Source organism: Schistocerca nitens, chromosome 2 (assembly GCF_023898315.1).
Source record: "Schistocerca nitens isolate TAMUIC-IGC-003100 chromosome 2, iqSchNite1.1, whole genome shotgun sequence".
Classification (NCBI taxonomy): Eukaryota; Metazoa; Arthropoda; class Insecta; order Orthoptera; family Acrididae; genus Schistocerca; species Schistocerca nitens.
Window position 1 is genome coordinate 824,505,151 of NC_064615.1, and position 26,821 is coordinate 824,531,971.

Here is a 26,821-nt window from a genome sequence, read left to right on the forward strand (position 1 = left end):
ATAGGGTGATATTTTGCCATATGTTCTTTTGTACCTTTTTTGAATAGTGGCTTAACTTCTGCATATTTATGTGTGTCTCGAAAATATCCTTCTTGAAGGGACGGTTTAACTATTGTAGATAGTAGCTACTCAGTTATTTTAGAGGCTGTTTTTAACACCTTTGTTGTTGTCCCATCCCATCCTACTGATGTTTGACTTTTAGTGATAGTATCACATTTTTTATATCCTTTACAGTAGTTTCGCTGAATGCACTGAAAAGTTCACCTTTAAATTGCTCATGGTTAAAGAAACTTACCTTGTCTGGCTAACTTTCTACATTGATGATTGATTTATTTGCGTTTATACAGAATTCATTAAATAATTCTGAAATTTGAGCGGGATTTACAATAGTTTTGTCCTCTTTCTTGATTTCAGAAATATCGTGGCCTCTGTCGCACCTGTTTCAGCTTTGATCACTGACCATAATACCTTTGATTTGTTTTTCCAATCCAAAACAAATCTACTATTCACCAGTTCCTTAGTTGCGTCTACAACTATTATAAAAATATTTGTGTAGTTTCGTACATAGGGAAAAAAATCAGGACTTTTGCTATGTTTTAGTTCCATATTTAGCTGTCTTTTTCTTGCACTAGAGGTCTTTATTCCTTCAGTCAGCTACTTTACTTTATTTCCCACTTTTTTATGATGTACAGTAAGGGGAAAAAGTTTGGTTAAAATGTGTAGGAAGTTTTCCAGGAGAGTAGCAAAATTTCCAAAACATGAAATACTATGATATATAGCCCACTCCATCTTATGTAATCCATGATGGAGTAAGTTTGTATTTTTTGTGATGAACCCTACATCTAAACAAAACTTGTTTGGCTTATTATAAGTATGATTTGTTAAAATACAGGGTGTACATAAAGTCCAGGAATGCTTTCAATTATTTATTGCCTAAGAACTAAACATTGTACAGATGTCATACATATTGAAGAGAAACTCTGAAAGTTTTTTTTTTACAAACATTCGATATGCAAACCATGAGTGACCCGGCAGACATCAATACAGTAATCGAATTCTTGCCAGACCTGTCCCAGCATGGCATCATCGACTGTGGCAGTCACTTCCCATATTCTCTCCCAGAGCTCTGCTACATTGCGTGGCAGAGATGGTACATACACCAGATGTTTAATGTGTCCCCCCAGAAAAAAGTCACACAGCATGAGATCTGGTGATCGGGGGAGACCATTTCATGAAACAGCTGTCCCCATCTGTAGCATGGCCGACCTATCGACGTAGCAGCTGCCATGTTCAGGTACCCACAAGCTTCACAATGACAATGGGGTGGAACCCCATCCTGCTGAAAGATGAACGGGAAGTCCGATTGCGTTTGAGGCATCAGCCATTGCTGCAACATGTCCATGCAGGAATATCTAGTGACAGTGCTCTTGGTGAAGAAGAATGGCCCGTACAGTTTTTGACGTGGCAAGGCACAAAAAAACATTTACGTTTGGAGAATCACGCTCAAATTCAATCCATTGTACCCCAGATTCAACAATTATGCCTTTCCACTTTGCCATTAGTTTGAAAAGTGGCTTTGTTGTTAAATTTAAGTGATCAACAATGCCATCTCCTTCCTCATTCGATTGATGCAAGTGCGAACAAGACTCAAAACACTTGTCTTTGTCGTCGTCATTTAGCTTCTGCACTAGCTCCAATTTAAATGGTTTCGTAGACAGATTCTGTCACAGGACTTTCCACACTTTCATTGGAGCCATTTCGAGTTCACGGGATGCATAACGCACCGATTTCCTGGGATTTCTTGTGAATGTCTCTTGTATGTCCTCCACATTCACTTCACTCACACTGAGATGACCGCTTCTCTTTGCTGGGCACAAGCAACCCATCGTAACAAATTTGTTGTGCCAGTGGTAAATGGCCTTCCTTGTTAGTGGCTTCTTACCATACTTAGTTCTAAACATTCATTGGCCAGCTGTAGCACACTTGTTTTTGTCGAACTCCAACACACAGAAAGCTCGCCCCACTCGAGTAAAATCAGTGAAATTAGAACTGAAATCCAATATTTGAATCATGTCAATGAATTTTGTTGAGTTGTTGGCATCACTGGCTAAATCTATGCTGAAATTAGCAGTTATTTAGACTCTTTTTCTTGGTTTCTTTTTGAAGTTTTTGCAGTAGGCACCGGAATTTTGCCAAAACTTGTTTTGTTATTTCTGGAATTCTCTACACAAGTAGAATTTTGATATTTTGCCCCTAAGTCTAGACAGTAACGTTGAAATATAGATTCTTCATTAAGGGAATCAAAATCGAATCTTGCACTATATTCCATTGATCTTTCCACAAGTATGCACTATCCTCTTCAATTAAATGACTCCTACAAAAAACTCCTTGCTATGATACCAGAAAAACCTTGAGATTTCTTACTTCCATGAGTTCTTCATGTTCAGGACTCATTGCTACAAAATCCTCTTTAAATGTATTAATTTTGTTTCCTACAACTTTAAGAGACCCTTTAAATTGTTTTCGCCTAAGTGCTCAATACTTGAACAGCATTTCCACTGATCTCCATTGTTTATGAATTTAAGAGCTATTTTCAGGCACTTATCACGATACCTTCATTAATCTATGCATAACATAATACTTACTACCTTTTTGGGGCACTTACTACGTATGGAACAATCGCATAGTAACACAATTGAGAGAATACCTTTTCACTACCTTTGTCTGATGTATATCAAACTAAGATGTAGTACACATCTTTCCCCATTTCTGTGTTAAGCTAAAATCATGCTTAACTGCTGCACAAGGGTAGCAGGTCTAGACATACATTTAAAGCCAGGAATATGTCATGAATAAGGAATTATGTTTTACATGGGAGGAAAATAAAGCGATCATCACTCAGTATCTACAGCTGATAGATCAAATTAACTTACTTTTTCATATTTTGTACTTTGTTTCCATACTTTTTCTTGCAGTATCTGGGTGTATAATTAGCTTCATTCTTTAAAGAAATTGTCTGAGTAAGTACAACACTCACCACATAAAGAAGCATTGAGAAATAGACTAGACATTAAACATTGTAATTCATTTCATATTCTTGTTCGGACCATACAGCAACAGTGCATGTTCAAGCACAAATGCACACACAATTCCTGTTGGGTCACCTAGGTTTCCTGTGAGTTTCATAAATCACTTACGGAAAGTTATAGGATAAAGGCCACATCTCACTTTTCCTCAATGTGAGCTTTTAGTTTATCTCTAATTACATTGTCATGAATGGGACAACAGACCCTAACCTTCCCTCCTTCCTTTATGTCAGGAAGTTAAAATATTTCTGAATGTAGTTTTTGTCACTGGATTAGCAAGAATGAAAATAATTTACATTTTATACAACAATTTGATGTGGCAGAAACCAGGGTTGAAGTAAGCCTTACCTATCACCTGAGACTGGACATGCTTTGAAATGACTCTTAAAAGTTGCTGATTACAGTGTTTTCTTTTGTTTGTGAAATGCCTATAGTCTACAGTCACCTGGTATTCATGTCAGGCTAATGATTTAAGTAAAAAAGAATTCAATGACACAACATATCAGAATTAGGAAAAAAACATCACATGAAAATAACACAATTGTAAAGCAAAAGAATTTCAAGTAATCCCTTTAAAGCAACAAAAAGTACATTTTTGTTTGGATTTTAGACATGTCCTTTATTGATTCATTTCAAGAAATTGACAAATTTTTGTAGTTTCAAAGACTGTGTGACATGTCGTTCTGTAACCTTATGTTTATCTCACCACTAAAACACAATGAAGATAAAGAGGTAGTGAGTTTTTAGGACAGTTTGCATAACACTGCCTTAACAGTTCGATTTAATGAAGTTTTCTCATAGAAATTATACTGAAGTACTCAGTCCATACTTTTCTGAATACATTTTATGCAGGTCATAAATATTGAATTATTGAACAAGATTAGCAGAGTACTTTTAGATGTATCATGTGTTGACTTTGTATAAGGGTCATATAGAAAGTAAGTTCTGGCAGTCAGTTAAAAAAGAAAAACCATCAATATAATATATCAAAATGAAAACTTATTTATATATTGATGTAGTTATTGTTCATCTTCTATGTGTTCCTGTTCATTCATCTATTATGATGAAACATTGGTGAGTTGTGTGTGCTCCCCCAAAGGTTTCTGAATTAGTATGACCATAGCCCTAGCCCCCCCTCTAGGAATGGGGGGTACTTGGTTTAGAACCCATGACATGTAAAAATATTCGATAATGACTGATATTAGTAATGAATCCATAGTTTTCTGGGATGCTAGGATCATTGGGAAGACAGTGACAGATCAGCATATCAGTGTAATGCCTGAAGCATTTTCTTCCATATTTGGGCCACCTATCACTTGCTAATCAGAAAAAAATTACTGTGAGTTCTAGACATTCCATGTAGCCCTATGGCTGAGGATGATGGCTACAAGGTATGACATACAAGCATAACTCGTGGACACCTGGAGCTATTTCAACCAAATTATATATATATATACATGACTCATTACTTGTATAAAAATATCTTGAGGATGAGAAGGGGTGACATGTAAAAATGACTCCAATCAACATTTTATCAGTACTGTTTTAGAATGCCCTTTGCAGATTTCACAGTGTCCGACAGTACTAATCACCATTTACAGTATTTATGTTAATGAAATTGATCTTAATAGATGAACCACTATGAACAATTTATTGATTGTTGTTTTGTTTGTAGTGCGACATGTGAAACCTATGTTTCAGTACTAGTGACACTACGAGTGAGAAACTCGTTACGCTTCTCTTCTTCCTGCTGGAGAAGTGTCAGTGCTGTGGCCAGACAGTTGGTTTCATATTCATCTGTGAACTGTCTTGGCATTCATTTCAAATACACTTTGTCATGAATAAGCCATCAGGCAATGTTGCAATGTTTCTGTTCAGCAATGACCAAGACATCTTGGAGAATTGACCAGAGTGTGGGGAAGTGTTGGTCCTGAAAAATTGCATCCTCACACTTTTCGTCATTTTTTGGATCACCAAGAGGGGTTGTTAGCCACCATGGTCTTGACTGTGCAGCTCGGTTTGGCTTTCAGCTAATTGTCTGTATTACCATCAACGTCTACATGTGGGTACCTTATGGCAGTAGAATTGTACTGCAGTCTGCCAGAAATGCCGGTCTTTAAACTTTCTCAATGGCATTTTGTGAGAAGAACATCATCTTCCCTCCAGGGATTCCCATTTGAGGTAAAGAAGCATTTTGATAATCCTACGTGGTGGTTGAATCTACTGGTAACAAATTTATCAGCTTGCCTCTGAATTGCTTTTTGGCTTTCTTAAATCTTACATGGTGGGATCCCAAATATTTGCACAGTATTCAAGAATGAGTCAAGTTTTCCATACACTGTCTGCTTTATAGATAAGCTACACTTTTCTAGAATTCCTCCAGCAAACTGAATTCAACCATTTGCCTTTCCTACAACTGCTCTCATGTGTTTGTTCTATTTCATGTCACTTTGCAGTATTACAGGATTATTTTTACTACTCATCTCTATTAACTTAGATTTTTTCCACAATTAGCACAAGCTGCCAGTAATCACACCAAATAGTAATTCTGTCAAAGTCATCGTGTATCCTCCTACAGTCACCTAATGATGGCACTTTCCCATACACTACAGTGTCATCTGCAAACAGTCTCAGATTGCTGCTTACACTGTTCACCAGATTGTTTACATTTACAGTAAATAAGTGTGCTCCTAACACACCTCGCTGGCCTTATAGCCTGTCAAAGTGTCAGGGCAGTGGATCCATGCTTGATTTTGTTTCTGAGTGTGCAGAAATCTGATGATTTCACTACACTCACAATTGAAAGGGTGCTATTTTCTCTGAATATTGTGAAATAACAACTGCCATCCCAGCTATAAAATAGCACCATAGTATCGACTCATACTCCTCTTTACTATCACACAATCACATTCTGATCCCACTACTTTTACATCTCTGAGTATGATGAGAACTTACTTTCTGGATTGCTGTCGTAAAATATTGACACATTCTGTGTCGCAATGAATTGTATGTGTCATCCACATAACAAGTAACAAACAGTGGCTGCCAGAGTGGATTTTCTACTATAATAGTTCCAGTTCAGTGCTGTGTAGGACAGGAGATGTGAAATAAGGGTAGGGCTGATAGTTGACAATAAATCTGTCTTAACAATTGTTGAATTTTACTCCATAATTAGGATTATAATTGTTAGTGAATAAGAAATGATGGTCTCTCCCTGATAATTAATATACATGCACCCAACTTCCTGGCATCCTGGACACATAACCAGTTTGTAACATATTTTGCCCATATGCTGTCAATATGCTTAGCAGTTCCCTTATGTAACTGAAATTCTTTACAGAGTGGCCTTAGAGCACACAGTCCAGAGCATGAGAGGCGAACAACCAGTTCTTTCAGTGAAGAAGAAAGAAAGCGCAAAGCATTTGATCCAGCAGAGATGTTTACAAAAGACTGGAGAAATTACCACTGCAAGACATGGCACTTGGAACCCACTGTGAGGTATTTAACATTGAAAGTTACTTAATTAGGTGTAGTGCTAGTCAGTTGTTTAAAAATGTTTCAGTGTAAAGTAAAGGAGTAAGGAAATTGAGGACAGTTAGTTAGCTTACATATACAGACATTATGAATGAAAAAAATATGAAAGTAAGTTACTGTTACAGTAGGAGAGCAGGTATAGTGTTCTTCAGGTAAATCACGAACACTGGCTCTGGAAGTCAATTTGTTGTTCTTTCCTATCCTCAAATTAGAACTTGTTTATTGTACTACTTGTAAATAGAAACCTGAGAAGATCTCTGAAATAATTTTAAAAATGTTGACTCTTTGTTTGTCAAATATATTTGCCATTACATGGTAACTTAGCATGTTAACACCATAAAAATATTTTAGCTTATTATACTTAGCTTGTAGTTCAGCTGTGTAGTGCTGGCTGAACACACATTGCAGGGGCTGCAGTTCTGCAGCTCAGCTGGGACGAGAGGTGGTATTGGATGGACAGGGTAAGGGGGAGAAAAGGAGGTGAGAAGTGAGAGGAAGGGTTGGGAAAGGTGGCTAATGCCTGGGAGGGAGACAGCAAGTATGCGGGATAGGAACATGACATGGGCATCGGCAGCAGTGAGTGTGTGCAGCTACAATGGCGATGATGTGGAGGAGTGAGTTTACAGAGAAGACAGAATGGATGAAGGGTAGATTGCAGGGAAGAGGGGTGAGTACAATATAAATGCAGTTAGGGTCCTGGGGCAGGGTGCAGTGGGGTGTGGGACAAGGGGTTAGCAGAGATTGAGGCAAGTAGGATTACTGGAAGTTTTTGTTTTCCCCCATACATGTCACACCAGCAAGCTCAGTGTGGCAATGACAATTATGTCTCTGCTCACACTCTCTGCTACAGCCTATTGTCTGACCATCAGCTAAAATATTTTGCTGCACTCTCTTCCTTGCATAGCAGTTTTACACATGTCGTACTCTTTCTTTCAGTATTATAAAGATTGACATGAAAAGGCAGTGCTGTACACCAGATAATAGACCTGTTACCAATAAAAAATATGTAGCTTAAATAAAACTGTTGCATAGTTGCATATTTTACAGCTAAACAACACATAAATTGGTAATGATATGTATCATGTCACTGTAATGCAGTAATGTAAAAGGGGAGCAAACTATTGTCAGTAATATTGTTGTGGTCAACAGCTTCTTTCCAAGTTTTTAACTCTCATTAGTTCTGTTCATTATTTTTTATTTATTTGCCACATTTGAGATGTTCTATGTTTGTTTCTGGTTAGTTGATAAGAGTCTAGCTGGATGTTTTCAGAGATCTTGCATGCATACATTATGTGACACTAGTTGGTATCTCTGTCTCAGTGTATAGTCCTGGTTTCTCTAATGCTGTGTGGCAGCACATGAGAGCAACCACTTCCCACACTCATGACTCTGTACATGTTAGCACTCATATTTTATTTTGTTCATTACAGTGCAGGTTAAGATCTCCGTTCTGAAATTTTCCAAACTAGCATTTTCTGATGGAAGTATTTATTTAATAATATTAATTATCTAGACAGTGTAGAGAGCTGCATCATACCACACTGAAGATGATAACAACAACAACAACAACAACTACTACTACTACTACTACTACTACATGGTTCTGAGCCTATAATACTTCTCCTGCTTATGTCAGATATGGCTACAACTCCAAAATGAGAAAGAAATCTGTCACATTATTTCTTTTTAATCAATCTGATATTTTACAACAGATGCCAGTGTGTAATATGAATGTTACTGAAGTGCCAGCAGTACTTCATACAATCTAATACAATTTCTGCATCAGACAAAAATCATTTTTGGGTGCACACTATAATAGCAATGTACATTTTTTTTCCTCTGTGTTCTAATACTGGAAAGGAGATAAAGTAATTTAAAAATGTTTCAGGCTTCTCTCGTGGGCAGGTAAAAGCATAGAACCATACGGAGTGGATTACATTCTGCAGAAACTGGGATTCTCTCATGCTCGTACTACAATACCTAAATGGGTGCAGCGTGGATTTATGGACCCTCTTGACAAAGTTCTGGCTGTCCTTATGTTGCGGATGGTGTCAGTTGTCCGAGGAGGTGAATCTGGAGCGGGTGATGAACAATTACACAGAAGATTAACTGATAAATAAACATGTTATGTAAAAGTATATAATATTGTCAGAGTCTAACGTTGTTTGATAAATTTCATATTGTATGTACCCACGTATAAATATTGATTGTAAGGAATGGCAGTATTCTTTATAACAGCTGACATCACATTTGAGCTGTTGTATATAGCATTACTTGTAGCTGAGATATTTGTACTTTATGTATATAATCCCATTGCCATTTACTGTGTTTTCATGACTGAGCCTTTTCATAAATGTAAATTAGTATGTTTTTATTTCTCTGTTGTCATAGTGACACTACACTTTCTTTGGCCATGAAATCCTTATATCAGTATTGAAATCAAAACTTGTATAAGGCACAAGTATTTCATGTATATCTTTGTGTGTATGAGAAACAGAGGGAGGAAGAGGGAAAAGGTGTTGTAAATGTACTCTATAAAGAAGAATGTTCGCTGAAAAATATTGCTCTACTATGTGGTATAATTACTCTACCTGTAATTTTCATATCTTGTATATAATTTTATGATACTTAGAGAGATGAAGCAACCAGTAAACTTAGTAATAACAAAAGTTTATGTAAATATTGCCATGTACATTTTTTCATTTAATCATTAATCTCAGACATTTACAGCTACTTGTTAAATCCCACTTTTATTTGCTTAAATGTAAGAATAATCTAGAGCACACACTTCTTTCAGTTAGTTCCAAATCTCTGACTAGCTTTTTCTCATGTATACTAGCATTTATATAGATGTAAGGTAAATCAACAGTGAAACCCATAGTTTCTGGTGCACCTTTATGTGATAGCAATAAGAAATTTTTTAACATTGTTTTTCAATATTTTGCTCATTGTGTTAATGTGTTTTTTAATTATTAGACTTATCTAATTTGTATTGTTGAGTTTAAATTGTAAGAAGAAAAAAATATAAATTGTCACAATTCAGTTTATGTACAGTTGAAGGATGTATTTTATGTCTCACCAGATAAACTTTATATTCAATGCATTTGTGAGTTTAAATGTCCAAGAATGGATAGAGGTACGTGTTTTCTTTGGTTAGTAGCAATTTGTTGTTGGGAGGGTTATGAAAATATTTGTTTCTTACTGTTTACTATTGATGAATGCTTATGTGTTAATACTCTGTAAGCAAATTTGGGTTGTTCTGTGAAGAACCTTATGTAAGATCCGTTACGTATCTTTCCATTTTTGTAAATAGTTTATCATTGGCTCAGCAATTGTGTGTTTCCATCTAACCTATAATGACCAAGAGTTTGATTTTCTATTTTCAGCTGAAGTAGTGTCTCAGTATTAAAGTAAAACATTTGCCACAAACATTTATGTGTGAAACCTTTCATATAGTTGTCTTAAGAAGTATAGTTACATTGTTGACTTACAGTATCACTGAACTATGCAGCTTTTAAAAACAAAAGATGCAGCTGTTCAACAATGTTTAATATTTTATCTAGTCATTTAATTAGGTATTGTGTGAATGTTGATGTGTGCTTGTTTTAAAGATCAAGAGTTTTATTAATTGTTATAGGATGTTAATGTGAACTAATATCACATGCAGTTACTGTGTTAAGCTTTGGAATATAAAAGAGTTTTGTTAATGGTGTTGACATTTTGTGTAAGGGTATCTAATTTCTTGGTCTTGTTTGAGATCTATACCATTGTGACCTGAAACGTAGAAAACACCACTTAAATTTATGAGTATTCCACCTTTTTAGTGAACTGCATCAGAATATGCTAATAGGCTGGTAATAATGAACATTCTATAGTGTACATTATTGTAATCAAAATCATATCAGTGATGATAATACTTTGTTACTACATACTGCACTACTAGGTCACATATATCTATCCCTTTAGAGTTACAGTATTAATAAAATATTAAGCAGTGGGTATCAGCTACAATCTGATTTCAATACAAAGGCATAAGTCAGTTTAAATTTTTCTATAATGTCCAGTGGTCATACATATCGAGCAATGGATTCATAACAGAATTCAAAATATAGTTTCATCTCATCCTCTTCTGATACATACTTGTTTTCAACAGTTACTTAGTCACTTTTCAATTCGTGTGATTATGGTTTCCAGTTTTTATTCAAGAAAATTTGGTGTACATAATATCATTGTGTTCGTATGTGTGGCAGAAGGGGTTGAGAGTAATACCCAAAGTATCTGAGTTCTGTAATGAATGTTTTGGCTTTTATTCATTCCAATCATCAAAGCATTCACAAATTTCAGTTATTAAGTATTTACCTCTTCTATTCAAAGACCCAAAGTAATTCTTTTTGAAACTGCTGCAGTAGAACGTTCAAAGGACTGTTGTTCCAGCTTACTAATAAAATAAATCTTACTTCCATGTGCCATGTAACTGATTTGTCAGAAATGTGACCATTCCAGAGATAGAATAATCTCAGACCTGAATGCAAAGCTTTATATTTTGTTAGAAACTAATGTCGACCATAAGAATAAATCCTCACCTTTTTCCCCAATGAATATCATGTCAGCAGCAACTAAGCATGATCTTTTTTTATGAAATTAATAAATGTATTTAATGTGATAATTCTAAGGAGCCTCTGGTTGAAGAGTTTTCATGTGGCTTGGCATAACTGCAACCTATATGTAAGAAAACTTCATTACCATGTTGTATTGTAAATAACTGGATATTCATTCCAAAGGTCCCATTTTCCATCCTTCTCAGCAGTAGAATGATGGTGAAACTGCTACTCTATTAACAAGCTACATTCTTTGTGCAGTGTTTTTTTTTTTTAAAGAAAGTATTGAATTGTGTATTTGTGCCTCCTGAGTATTAATAAGTGCCCTGTTGTTTTAATAGTATTGATGCTTGTTAAGGGAGCAATTTTTATTTTGATTGTTAAGAAAATACCAATAAAGCAAATGCTTATTATTTGTTATTTAACATATTTAATTAACTCTTTCAATAGTTCCTTTTGTGCAGCTATTCAGTTGTGTATTGGTGTTTCCTCTCCTTTTCGTTATACAGTAATAGTTGCAATAAAGTCAATTGCACTTACTAAACTGTGTTATAGTTGATTTGTAATTGTTTAATAAACTAATGCCACCTGACATAGATGATAACCATATCAAACTAAACATAGCAAACAAATTAATAATAGTAATAATATCAAACATTAGATTTTTTTGTGTCAAATGACCTATATTTGATGCCATAAGTTTGTAAAGGTATGACTGCACACTCCTTTATCACACAAAAATGGCCATAACCCATATTTGCAAAGATATTAGAGACAGAACAAGCTAGCATATGCAGGTAAAACTATTTTGAGTCAACTTTAATCAACAGCTGATGGGGATAGTCTACAGAACAGAATGGTAAAAATGTGAGAGTTAGGTGGTCACCAAGGGGAAAAAGATGATGATTGAATGATAGTTTAAAGATGGGGGTGGGGAGTAGGGAATGGATTAGAGGAGAAGAGAAAGTTAGAGATGGAGCATAAAAAGGAGATATAAAAATCTCAATATTGAATGACCACCAATTAATACAATAACCCAAGGTTAAGGAGTTGAAACTAAGGGGAATGGAAATTGTGGAAAGAATGAGAAACTGGAGACGATAAACGCAAGTTAATGAAACCCACTGGGAAACAGGATCAAATTATCTTTCAAAGTGAAGGCTGATGATTATGATGGTTGTTTTATGAGTTTCTGAGTTGGAGTAATCATTGAGAACTAAGTAAAATACCTTTGACCCATTGGACAGGTCTTGTTGCATAATGATGCAAGTTACTCACTGTGGACACACCTGAGTTGAAACTAAGGGGAATGGAAATTGTGGAAAGAATGAGAAACTGGAGACGATAAACGCACATTAATGAAACCCACTGGGAAACAGGATCAAATTATCTTTCAAAGTGTACGCAAACAACTGAGGAAGTTGGAAGTCATTTCTCAGAGTTTCAAGTCATCTAAGATTTTTCCACCTTTTTTGAGTGGGTGGAGGGGGGGGGGGCTGTCTGATCATTCCATGATTATTTATGCTGTGATATTCTGTTTTGTATGAATAGGTAAACACGCTGCAGAAATTATTGGCAGTAAGAACCAAATATCGCTAAGATTACCTTACATAAATATGGATATTAGGGGGAATACTTGATGTGATTAAGGGAAATGGTTGTATGCCACATTATTCAACTAATACCATGTGCAACAGAAAGATAACCTAGCACTCTAGCCGCATTATAGAACTGCATTCATATGCACTCTTATTTGACTACTGTTATGCATGGTCACAAGAAACGAAATGATAAACAGTGCACGAGCTCAATAACAACTGCTGTGTTGAGGTCTTGTGCCTACTCAGCCAGCAACACAAGACACAATTTGTGGGCACAGACTTCACAGGGGACAGCTCTTCAGATGACAGACACGATATGGCTGTGTTATGCTGCCACATGTGGCAACCCAAGCACTGTTAGAGGATACTAGCCCCACGGAACTTTCCTCCTCTGCAAGAAACATTACCAAAAGTAGTGCCAGCAGTATCTAGGTGCCCAAAAGTATTTAGGCCAGCATTCAGGCTACACTTGAGCAGTATGCTATGAGAGAGTCTCCTGAGCCAGGCACCAACTGCAAAAGCATTCCCTCCATCAGGATCTCACTCTGGAGCCACTGCTATGACACAGCTATCCTTGTATCCCTTCAGCTCCAGGAGCTGCCAGATACAGACCTACATTTTGTGACCTCCACAGTGAAGAGACGTGGCCTTCAACACCATGACCACCAATTGGGCTTTGTAATATCTGTCTACTTTTTTCATCAGCAATAACCTGAACTTACACTTCGTGCATCTCTTTGGGACTTCAACTTTGGCTCATCCTCTCAGGACTTTAACTATTGCATGCTCCTTCTGGACCTTGATTGTGGCACACTTAATGTAAGGACATTGGAGTCTGGAACTTCCAGTTTACTGTGACATCTTCAGGCCTTTAGATATTATTGTTGTTATTTCAGTATTCAGGGAGTAGCTTGTTTTCAATTACTGTGTTCCAAACAGACTCCCATCAGAAAACATTGTTTATTTGTGTTACAGTAAACTTCATTTAATTTGTGGGTATTTTTCCAGTGTTGCCTTTGGTGACACATTAGATGGCAATGAGGAGGAAATCCCCCGAGGCAGTATGTCACGAGTGTCCTCTGACACAGGCAGGCAGTGTTTTGGCATGTGTTCTTCCACTTCCAAGTTCACTTTCCGTCATATTTCCAGCATGGCAGAAACAGTGTATGGCTGTTCCCAGTGTTGTTACAGCTCCAGCAGATGCAGCACACCTGTAAACTCCTGATCGAGTGGCTGGTAGCCATCTCCAAGTAACCTGGGGCTCACCAACTTTTTCTCTCAGATCAACTGCATGGTCAAGGGTTTCCGAGTGACACTCTTGCCATTCCAGCATTTCAATAAGAAGATTGACTGTGGGTGAACTACGTAGCACATATGGAACAGCACTTCTTATCCCATGGCATCACAGGTGATACACAGAGTGCTCCTTCTTTCTGGCATATGCCAGCCCAGATATTTACCACCCTTTGCAACAACTTCACCCTGAAATGGAACCCCACATTCTGCCCTATGACAGGTTGAAGTCCAGTTTGTTAGAATACTTTGACTCCTAGGTGCATGAGCAGCAGCCCGCACCAAGTTTTTCAGCTGCCGTGAACTTAACAGATTGTCTTACTGCAAATGGACCACTTGACTCCGGGGTTTATCTCATGACTACTGCTTCCAGCATAGTTATCAGTGTAATTAATCATAAGCAGCTCCTTCATCTGTGAAATGACTCTTGTACATGCCCCCGATGAAGGACTACACACAGATCTCTTAAAATTGAAGGGCGCTTTCTTAGATACTGGTCTCCCCATTATCAGAGCTTATGAAGAGTCTCACATATCATCAGTCACCCTACAGGACCCCTCACAAGTGTTTATGGCTCCTCCAACCTGCCAACTCCACAGTCAGATACATACAATGCAGGCCAAGATTCAGTGGCCAGATGCTGCCTTTAAGTGCTCCCTTCCAGTACACCTCTTTTGGGAAATCCAGGCTTAGGACTAAAGCATGCCCAGCAGCACTCAAAATGAATGTCAACTGTGTACATATGGACACTGTTGTCGATAGGGCAGACCTGTTCTCAGATGTATCCGTCCAATCTATCCTTCCCAGTCCAGATGGGTCTCTTCCTCACGGTAGCCATCAACAATGTGCCCATCAAGCTGCAGATTGACATGGCCTCCTTTGCGACCATTATAGATGGAAATAATAGTTCTTGGCTTAGAAATCCATGACTCCCCCCCCCCCCCCCCTCCCCATGTCACTGCCACAGCTCTCTTCCAAGAGCTCTGACGTGGCACATGTTTACAGGCAACAGTCCAATGACTATCACATGAACAACTCGTTTCGCTAGCAATGACCTCTCATGATGATTCTGAGAATTTTCAAACCACCCTCATATTTAGATGACATTCTTGTCACTAGCAAGGACACACTGAACTTGGCTATCAACATGCTTGCGCTGTTAATGGTCCTCCAACAGGTCAGCCTTAGATGCGGTAAAGACAAATTCTGTGTTCATAAAGTAGAATACTTTGGTCACATTTTTAGTGTGCCATGCACCCGACCTACCTTAGAGTAAACTGAGGTGGTGCAAACGACCCCCACCAACACCAGCCAGCTGGAATCAGTGCAAGGGCAGCTCAATTAGTACTGCAAATTTATTCTGCATGCAGCAGCCATTTCAGAACCTTTACACCATCTCTTATGCAAAAATGTTCACAGTCAATGTACCCTAGCATGTGATAAAGCTTTCCGGAGCTTGGAACAGGCCCTGACATGCCTCGCGGTGTATGACTCCACTGAGCCCTTGCTCTTGGCAGCTGATGCTTCAGACTACAGGTTGAGGACAGTCCCGTGACATGTGACTGATAAGGTGGTGTGACCAACTACATTTTTTTCTATGACATTTTCTGCTGCACATTGTAATTACAGTCATATAGAAAAAGAATCCCTAACAATCGTATTCGGCCAAAAAATTTTCATGACTATGTCTACAGCTGCCGTTCAAGCTGTTCATAGACCACAAGTCCATGCTTCCTCTTTTCAAAGTGTCTGAAGGTATTATGATCAAAACAGCACACCTCCCCCAGTGGTGGGCTATGTTTCTTTCAAGTTATAATTGTGACCTTCAGTACCTAACATGCTAGTGCTGACCACCCTTTGTGTCTGTTTCTGGGCCAGGACCCTGCCTTTGATGCGGATCCTGAAGTTTGCTTCCACCTCAATATCGCTGCCAACTTAACCGCAGCCAACCTCCCGTTGTGTTCACCAAACACCTGGGCCGCCAACATCTATACTGACGGGATGTAGATGCAGCTATCACCCACGTGGTTACCTCCAGCCCCACTTGCCAGAACAAGCAGGCCACCCCTCCATTTCTTTTTTTACCACGTCTGCAGGGCAGACCATTTAAATCCTGTCCCGCATTTTTTCAATTTGCTTTTCCACTTTCTGTGAAGGAAACTGCATAGTGCTGATACATACTGCATCTTTCCACCCTGCTTCTAAGACTCTGGCTGAACGCATCTGTACCTTTAAATTTCGGGTGCCCAAGCTCTGCTGCCATCACCCTTTGGACGAGGTACTTATGTTCTTTCTGGCTTCTTTTAGTTCCACTCCCCAGGGTGGGTCAACATGGTTTTATGTTTCATTGTAATGAGATCCACTTTTTGCTGTAATGTGTGAGTTGGTTGTCTCAAGAGTATAAAAATAATTAATCATCAGTTCCTTGTCTCAAAGCACTCTGCTTAGGATTCTGTACTATCTGTATAATTTTGACTAAAGTTTTGGGACAACCTTGTATACTGTGTCACTGTCTACAGCTCAGAAATAAATTTCACATTAGTTACAAGAGTCATTACAGGTTGTCAGCAGACATCAGTCAGGAAATTGGTAAATCACAGATATTGAAAAAAAAAGTAAATTGTAAGTCACTCCTGTAATTTATTACAATGTTTTTATTCTGTAATATACAGTTCACTTCTCATAAGTCTACAAATTAAGCAGATTTCAGCTTTTTCCATAAAAAGCTTATAGCATTCTCTGATAAGTAGCAGCTGATCTGTGTAAGAGGAAGATTAGTTGTGTTGTCTTATTATTTTTTTTTTTTTTTTCAAGTGGGTTGTTTTCTATTAACACACATTTATGCATTTCAAATTGTAGTACATTTAAAATGTAACTAGAAATATTTATGATACATAATAATAAATAAATTAGCACTTATTGCAGTTTGTGGTTCCTATACATTACAGATGTCTGAAGTGGCTGGTTTTACCTGTCTGTGTGTAACACGCCTCATTTCACATCCTTGAAGACTGGGCTTTATGAAGCAGAGACTCTGAATTAAGATGAAAAATGGATGCCTGATACAATTTAGTAAAAAGTTTAACATTTAAATAGACATTCATAATATCCTGTGAATTCTAAATACATTGCCCATCACTTATACTGTTGGCAAAATGATGTTCACATTTTTAAGTGCACTGTCAACTTCAGCAAGACACTGCTTTGCTGATAATTGGCTTTTAAGAGGGTAACGATCAAGCAAGACTTTGTCTGCTGTACCAAAATGACACAGTAAAGTGATTGTTTATTCTGTATTTACAATTATTGACGTGCTTCAGACGATTTTGGTGTGGAGCCAACAAACATAGTACCAACCACAGGCAGTTCGTTCTAAAGGGCAAGAGGGGCACAGCCCCACCAACAATTTTGTGATATTTTTTTGAGTTTTATATCAAACAGTTTGAGTATGACATGATTGTGACACAGTACAACTAACAGAAACCAGACGTAATCAAGCCCAGTTCTCTCTGTTGCAAACCCAAACAAAGTGTATCATCGTGCAGTGACAAAACAGTTCTTTCTCCATCCCATTCTTCGAAAGCTGAGGGCCATCGGCAGGTGGCCTGTAGCCCCGTACTTCCTCCACACTCCCAGCCTGCATTCACAGTGGCATGACCAAGCAGTTTCCCCTTCTCCCCACTCACCACTCATGAAAGCATCACTGTGAGCCAGCAAGCACAGGACCCGGTGGACGGGCCATCGCACATGTACCCCTCTTTCCCCGCACCCAGCCATGCTGAGGGTCAACAGCAGACAGCCCTTACACCCTCCACACCTCCGGCTCCTAAAACTGCAATCACAGTGACATGACCATGCCGTTTCCCTTTCTCCACCTTGGCCCTCCCTAATGAAGCTTAGGGTCAGCTCAAGTGAGCCTGGTGGATGGACCACCTCACCCATACACCACTTTCCTGGCATTCCAGTGAACACCGCTGGCCCTGCCACGTACCCACTCTCCTCCCCTTGCTCACCTGCCCACAAGTCTTCAGAGTGTTTGGGGCCACATCACCCAACTATTTTAGTTGCTGTCAAGTGCCATACTGCATTCCTACCCCCTACTGCCATTCATCGATGGGAAATATGAAAAATAGCAAACAAGGCACCCTCTCAGTAAAGTCTGGTATTCTGGAGCTGTGTCGTTGAAACTCAAGTGTTCATACAGCGATTTTAAAATTAATAAAGTAGATTATTTGCTTAAAACATCTTTTATTTATTAAGTATGGAAGAGAAGCTGGAAATCAAGTGATTAGGTACACAACCAAAATATTTCTTGGTGTCTCAACTCGACGGAAAGAAGAAGAAAACTTTTTGTAATGTATGGTTCCATAAAAAGTCTTGGTTAACAATGAGTGAAGAGAAACAAAAATTATTTTTTTTCTATTGTATGTTATTTGGTGGTGAAGGATTGTGGACAACAGTTGGCTATAAGGAACTAAAGCATTTAAGTGAACAAATTAAGGAACTTGAAGAAAGCAGACAACATTTAGAAAATGCTTGTAACTGCAAAATGTTTGGCACAATTAACATTGCTACTCAGATTGATTCGGCATATAAAATTTCAATTCAGAAATATAACAAATTAGTAATGAAGAATAGACACATATTAAACAGAATAGTAGAGTGCTTAATGTTTTGTGGAACTACAAGATAGCACTAAGGGCTCAATGAAAACTGGAAGTTAGCAAACCATGACAATTTCTTAGATTTGGTATCTCTTCTAAGAAATCCTGACAGCATGTTAGATGACCTCTTAAGCAGTTCCCGTACTTCCATATGCAAATATACATCACACGTGATCCAAAATGAGCTTTCAGGCTGTATGTATCAAGTTTACATTGAAGAACTAATTGAAGACATTAATACTGCTACTTTTGTTTCTGTGCAGGCAGATGAAACAACAGATATTACATGCAGAAGGCAATTTGTCATTATACTATGGTATAATAAGGGGAAGACACGTTGAAAGATTCCTTTCCTTTGAAAATGTTAATTATAGGACAACATGTGGGCTTAGTGAGGTTCTGAAAAGAAGTTTGAAACCTTTCAATGTTCAAGAAAAACTCATTGCACAGGAATACAATTTGACCCCAGTAATGAGCGGCAGTCATTGTGGAGTACAGACACTGATGCACACTACATTCCCGTATCCCAAGTACAGGGTGTACAGAAAGTCCAGCAACACTTTCAATACATTGTACAGATGTCATACATATTACATTTTGAAGAGAAACTCTGAAACTTTTTTTTACAAACATTCAATATGCAAACCATGATTGACCCAGCAGATGTCAATACGTTAATTGAATTTTTGCCATACCTGTCCCAGCATGGCATCGTCGAGTGTGGCAGTCACTTCCCATAGTCTCTTCCGGAGCTCTGCTACATCACGTGGTAGAGGCGGTACATACACCAGATGTTTAATGTGTCCCCACAGAAAAAAGTCACATAGAATGAGATCTGGTGATCAGGGAGGCCATTTCAGAAAACGGCTATCCCCTTCTGTAGCATGGCTGATCCATCGATGCGGCAGCTCCCTGTTCAGGTACCCACAAACTTCACGATGAAAATGTGTTGGAGCCTCATCCTGCTAAAAGATGAGTGGAGAGTCCAATTGCATTTGAAGTATCTGCCATTGCCGCAACATGTCCAAGTAGGAATAACCAGTGCACTGCTTTCAGCAAAGAAGACTGGCTCGTACAGTTTTCGACATGACAAGGCACAAAAAAATTTACCTTTGGGGAATCGCACTCAAATTCAGTGCATTCGTGTGGATACTTTGTACCCCATATTTGACAATTATGCCTGTTCACTTTCCCATTAATGTGAAACGTGACTTCGTCTTTGTCAAACACCAACACACAGAAAGCTCGCACCGCACCTGAACTCAACATGTTTGCGACTAGCGCTGATTATCGGCAAATTACCAAACTATGCTGTGGCAGTATACATGAAAAACAACTTTCAGAGTTTCTCTTCAAAATGACATATGTATGACAACTGTTCAGTGTTTGGTTCTTGTGCAATAAATAATTGAAAGTGTTCCCGGACTTTATGTACACCCTGTATGTCAACTGTTTTGCACACCAAATGTATTTGGTTGTTCAAAATGTTTGTAGTAGAAACCTAAAGTCTGTGAGGTTGTTCTTCATAAATATTTCTGGATTTACAACATTTTTTTCTTCATTGCCTAGGCAAAGTGATTCTTATGAACACTCTGCAACAACAGAATTCCTTCAGTCTCTTCAACTACATGTAACGTCCAGTCTCATGTAGTAACTAATGTTCAAGAAAAGAAATTACACTTATTGGAATGTTTTGATAAGATTGAGGAAGGAGATTCTTGGGATAATATTACAATAACAGAAGCATTTGCTTTACGAAATCTACTTCAGAATCGAGACCTTTTGTTCCTACTAAGTTTTTTCTATGAGGTTATTTTGTCGCAAATGCCATTACTATATCCAATGAATTATGTCATTTTGAGTCAGCTGTTTCTGAAATGTGAGAGAACATTGAAAGGTATTGACTTTCTGAACATGAATGTTTTGCTCCTGCAAGAAAATATTCCAAATGTAGCACTGAACCTCATCTGACAACAGATGCCAAAAAAATGTGTGACATTGTAACCAACCAATTGAAAGAAAGATTCCAAAACTCTCATGTATTCAGCAGCTTCGAAATTATTCGTGCAGAAAAGATTGCTTCTTTCAAAGAACATTTCCCAGGCAATTTAGTCAACAATTTTTCATAAAGTTACAGTCCCTTTATTTGCCCTGATATATTGAAAATGAACTGTCAGTTATTTATTGTAATGATACTTGTAAAGGCATTACATCGTTTTGCAAGCTGTTCACCTTTCTTGTGGAACATTCCTTTGAAGAATCATTCACTGAAGTGCATGAAACACTGCCAACTTCACTAACTACGCCTGTTTCAACAGCGGAAGCAGACCACAGTTTCAGCAACTTAAAAAGAATTAATACCTTCCTCAGGAACAGTAGGGGCCAGAAAAGGCTGAACCCACTGGCTGTTTGTTCCATTCCAAACTTCAGCAACAGAGTAATTAATATGTTTAGCAGTCAGAAGAATAGGCATGCATAACTACTGTATAAGTAACCCGCCAGGATAAAGACCACATTAGTTAACATGCTAATTGGATAAACCACTTCTAGTCAAGATTTTTCTCAGGGTTTTTCCCCTTTGCCATAAGGCAAAAGCCAGGAGGGTTTCTGTATTTGCACTCTGGTACATTCCCAATGGGGAAAAAATTACATGGTTCCTCCCACAGTCACACCATTTTTTCTTTTTTACAACACAGACAGACTACAGAAACATGAGTAGAATAAGTATGAACATCAAAAGAAGGAGAGCTGATGAACTTCGGTTTGAACACAAACAGCTGCAAACACCTAAAGTTATTTGACAAAGTGTGTTGCGACAGCATTACCTCACACGCCTTTAAAGTACATGGAAAAATAGTGAAGCTGGTGCACCAGACCAACTACAGTATTACACACACACACACACACACACACACACACACACACACACACACACACACACACATGCAAACAAACAAACAAACAGTGAGTTCAAGTCTTTACATATTTTATTACTAGCTACATTTAAAACTGCATATTTACTATCTTTAGAATATGTGTAAGCAGTATGATATAAATGAAGGTTATATAATAAACACTTCAGAACAGTTCCATTACAACTTTTAAGAACTGGACCCCAACAACAAAGGTGAGCACAAGCCACCACTGCGGAGAACTGTCTCTTTGGTTTTGGACATCGTTATCCCACATTCTAATGTTTGACACATTACCTAAGATGATTTTAGACCCCTAAAAATTTCACCTCTGTTCCCACCTTTTTTTCTGTCTCTGTGGGAAGTGATTCTGTTCTGTCAGCATCAGGACACTGTGGGAAAGATGACGCCTCTAGGACCAAAGTCAGAAAACACAGAGACCTGTCCATTTGCATATGAAGAGATGAAGAGGTCACCTTGGCATGAAAATGCTGCACTAATAAAAATGGATCATAGCTGAGAAAGGTGCCTCCAATTTTGAAAACTGCAAGCACACTTGTAATGAAAAATTTGTAGACGAAGTTCTGTCAATCTCAATAATCATATAAGTCAATACTACTTTTAAGCACTTTAGCTAAGGCTTAGGAGAGCCTCTTGTCCTGCCTGCAGCCTTACAGAAATCTCCTGGACCTTAGCCCAAATCATTTTGGCTTTGGGAAAAACAAATCTACAGATGATGTGATAAATCAGACCCTACAAACTACTCAGACCAAAAATACTCAGTTGTGATGATGATCAACATTGTGGTCACCTTCAATAATTTTTGACAGCCCACGATGTTTATGCTCCTTCCTGGGCTGCAGGTGCCTGCTACCCTGTAGAGCAGCGTGCATGACTGTTGTATAGATGGAGTAACCAAACAGTGATACGAGGAACACAAAGTCATCAAACAGATAACAAAAGGATGTCCACAGATGTCTGTCTGTAGAACCCTCCTACATCTTACGGACAGAGTACCTCTGCACTGATGGAGTCACTGGCTATACTGACAACCTATTAGTTATGATTTCAGCGGACTTGAGAACACAAAGCTAGTAACAGGCTACGTATCATGGATCACTGATGCAGACAAAATACATCGTCAGTAGTCACCAATAAGGCACCATATACATATCACTCAAAGGCAGGTTAATACAAAATCAAACTCTAAAGCTAAACAATGTAAATATATCTAGAAAGAAAATAAAAAGATTTCTGAAATTAAACAATGAGCAACAACACCAGAATTAACATGTACTAAACATGTATCACTGTTTACTCTTTGAGTTTATAATATGCTTTGTGGCCACTTCATGTACACAACATCACAGTCTGTCGACAATTAGGAGACAGCGTCTGCTTCTCCATTCTGGGGGAAGTCTCCTCCATTAGTGTGCCACGCCACTGACTTTCTAGTATCAGTTGCTCATGACAAAAGGCACAACACTTAAGAGCATTGTAGTTTTTGCCTGTTGTGTTAAGCTTTTGACGTACTTATTGGCCTTAATTTGCTTATATGCTTTTCTGAGATGAATTCAGGAGCAGATACAGAAAAGGAGCTGTTCATTTTGTTCCACTGAATGTTCTGATTGCCTTGAAATGCAACTTTCCAGAATGAATCATTGACCTCAATGAGATAGACAGTGCATTCATATCACTTGCTCCATATTTAGTGAAGAGGTGCTCTGGACATGCTCGAACCCCTCCAGACTGAAGTCCATATCATGATATGGTATTGTATATGATTTTGCTGACGAAATCCACACAATGTAAATTGTTACATGGATTAATAAAGAAATCAATCAATCAGAATGATCTACAGAGTGTTCAGAAATTCCCATTACCAACTTCTCAGACTTGTAGAGGGGAGTGAACACACAATATTTTAAACAGGAACACATTTCCAGGAATGTGCCATTTACATTGTACAACGGTTTCAATTTAGGCGTGTAACACATCCACGTCTGCTGAGGGGAAGAGAAAAGTCTCAGAGTTGTCTATCATGGTATGCAACAGATAAGCAGGATGATGTGTACTAAGTCAGATGGTCACCTGATTTCACTTAACATCTGCCTTGCTGCAAGACCTATTCAGGGCCCGTGCATCTCCAGTACAGTAAACATTGTTCGGTACATGTTTTTGGAATACACGAAGATGCTCGTTGTGTATGGCAAAGCTCGAGGCAATGGAAGAGCTGCTAGTTGGCTGTATCACAAATGTTTCCTGCAATGTAACATGTCATCATTCAAATTTTTTTGCCCAAGTTATGCAACAGCTCCAAGAAACAGCTAACTTCACTGTGAGTAGGCAAGACTGTGGTGTTCCATGGCTATGCCATACACCCAAATTTGAAGAAGATGTACTACATCACACTGAAGAGAACCCAACAATGAGTCCTTGAAGAATTGTGTGTGCAATGGATGTTAGTCATGTGGGATGTTCTGTGTGAGCAGCAAATGCATCCCTACCACTTACAAAGGGTACACGTTATGAGTCCAGACAATTTTCCACAACATGTTACCTACTGCACGTACTTCCTGCAACGCTGCATCAACACACCCATTTCCACATTGAGTTCTGTTGACAGATGAATGTAATTTCATTAGGGACTCTGTTCAGAATAAGCGAAACAGCCATGTCTGGGCAGATGAAAACCCTTGTGCCACGCATATTCAGGGATTCCAGCACCAGTTTGGTATTAATGTATAGGCAAGTATTCTAGACGGTCATTCGATTGGGCCATACTTCCTTCCACTCAAGCTAACTGGTTCTGCATACTTATCTTCCTGCAAAATATATTTGAACCATTCTTGTAAGCTGTGCCACTGATTGTCCATAGGGAAATGTAGTTTCAGCATGCTGGTGCACCACCTCACTTCTCACATGTCGTTTGGAGACATCTCAACATATGATATGGTGAAAGATGGGTAGGCCAAGGTGGTCCAATCGCACGGCCACCACGATTGTGGGATTTAACTCCTACAGATAACTTCTTGTGGGGTTGTATGCAAAGTTTAATTTACATGACTCTTGTAGAGACAGAGGAAGCACTGATGGCACCAGTTCTGGCTGCTGCCCTAGAAACTGAAGAGTCACCAGGCGGGATAGAGAGAGTGTCCCAGAACATGCTTCATAGGTACATTGTCTGTAACAATGTTGATGGCTGCCACATCAAGCTACTGTTGTAATGCATCACTACTGCCCTGTATGTACATTATGCTGGGTTCTTTTTTGTTTTGAAATAATGTAAACACACAATGTTTAAGTGTTAATACAAACAAATGTGCTTAAGTGATAAATGGATGTTTCATTATCTTTCCTTTTGAATTGTTACTTAATAATAATTTCACTGCTCCTCACATAATCCAATTCCTCAAGCAGAAGTGGATGAGTTAAACATCTGAATTGAAACCATCATAGAACAGAAACAGTATGTTTCCAGGAATGGTTTCCTATTCAAAATATTATGAACTCACTTCCCTCTAGAAGTCTGTAATGGTAGTTTTTGAACACTCTGGATATTCAAGTGTTATTTCATGCTAACTGTTTCAGTTGTGTCTTTCTGGTGCGATTGACATATGGCTTCTTAACATCTACATCAGACGAATGTAGAAGGGAATTCTCAAGTCGTACAGGTTAAAACCTGTCTTTTGCAACTGTAATGAAAGCCTCATTAAGACCAAATGTGTTTTGTTTTATTTTAAAGCACCTTCAGTGGTTACAACAACAAAATGGTTTTTTCTCTTCCAGTTTAGTTTGCTAGGATCATGAACATTTCACATGCTTTATTTACTGCTATAAACAGTATTCATTCTTATCGTTACTCACACTGTTAATAGTGGTAAATTAAAGCATGCAAATTGACCATGATCCAAGCATGTAGAACTGTAAGAGGAAAAACCTGTATTGTTACAGTGACCAGTGAAGATACTTTAGAATAAAGCAAAGTATGTTTCATCTTAATAAGACAAACAATGGAAAATCCAGGATGGAATGCAACAATATTATGAAAAGGGCAGTTGTACCCACAATATAGCAGAGATGCTGAGTCGCAGACAGGCACAACAAAAGGCTGTCACAAAATGAGCGAGCTTTTGGCCAACAAGGCCTTTGTCAAAAATAGACAACAGACACTCACACAAATGCAGCTCACACATCAATGAGTGCATGTGTGTGAGTTGTGTTTGTGTGAGCATGTGTGTGTTTCGGTTGTCTATTTTTAACAAAGGCTTTGTTGGCCAAAAGCTCATTTTGTGACAGTCTTTTTGTTGTGCCTATCTAACACAGCATCTCTGCTATTGCTGAGTAGCAACTATCCTTTTCATAATATTGTTACATTGGTCTTAATAAGACTTTCATTACACTTGCAATAGATGTTATTTAAGCTTTACAACTTAACTATCTGCAACTGTAGAAAGAAGAGCCCAAGAAACAAAGATGACAACATGTAAGAGAACTCTTACTTAACATCACACTTAGGCTCATCATAGAGCTTCAATGTCTGCAACTAGACAACACAATCCTGATGTACATAACGGATGTGCTTAATCTGAGGAGATTACCTGCTTGGTGACAGTCAGATTTATGTGTACAGGAGATGGAAGCATAGTAATCAGTATTTAGGCAAGTTACTGACCAGAACAAATATTCAGTTCATAAAAACTTGAATTGTTCATGACTGCTGTCAGACTGAACATGTGATAGGTATCATGAAACAAGGCCGTCAGTAATTAGATCTTACAAGGAACTCCTTGAATGTGAGGTAAGTCTTATTTGTAAGTGATGTGTTAACAATTATGGCAGGAAAAATATTAGCTGCTAGAGACTCACCATGTTCATCAGGAGGGTGACAGAAAAAGAGTGTCTGGGAGATGCAGAGATAACCCTTCTATGGGATGTTATTACACTTCACACAATAGATACTGTTAAAATGCAAGAAAAGTTCAAAACAAACTGTTAACTTGCAGCATGAACACCAAATGAATAATGACATGCCACAGTGATTACAAGGGTTTAGACCATCAAGGTCAAAAGTGAACTCCTTGGAGTTACCAAGCATGCAGGATGTCCAGCTAGGTATCCACTCTTAAACAA

At 38.3% G+C, this 26,821-nt stretch overlaps 1 protein-coding gene across 1 annotated transcript in view; it reads left to right on the top strand.

Moving 5' to 3' along the window:
* The window catches only part of LOC126237082 (transmembrane protein KIAA1109 homolog), a 567,281-nt gene extending 555,643 nt beyond the window's left edge, over positions 1-11,638 (top strand). The window contains exons 86-87 of the mRNA XM_049946881.1: positions 6,427-6,584; positions 8,509-11,638. Coding sequence (XP_049802838.1) covers positions 6,427-6,584; positions 8,509-8,740 — 390 coding nt within the window. The 3' untranslated portion in view covers positions 8,741-11,638. The remainder of the gene's footprint in view (positions 1-6,426; positions 6,585-8,508) is intronic.
* Positions 11,639-26,821: the final 15,183 nt, after the last annotated feature.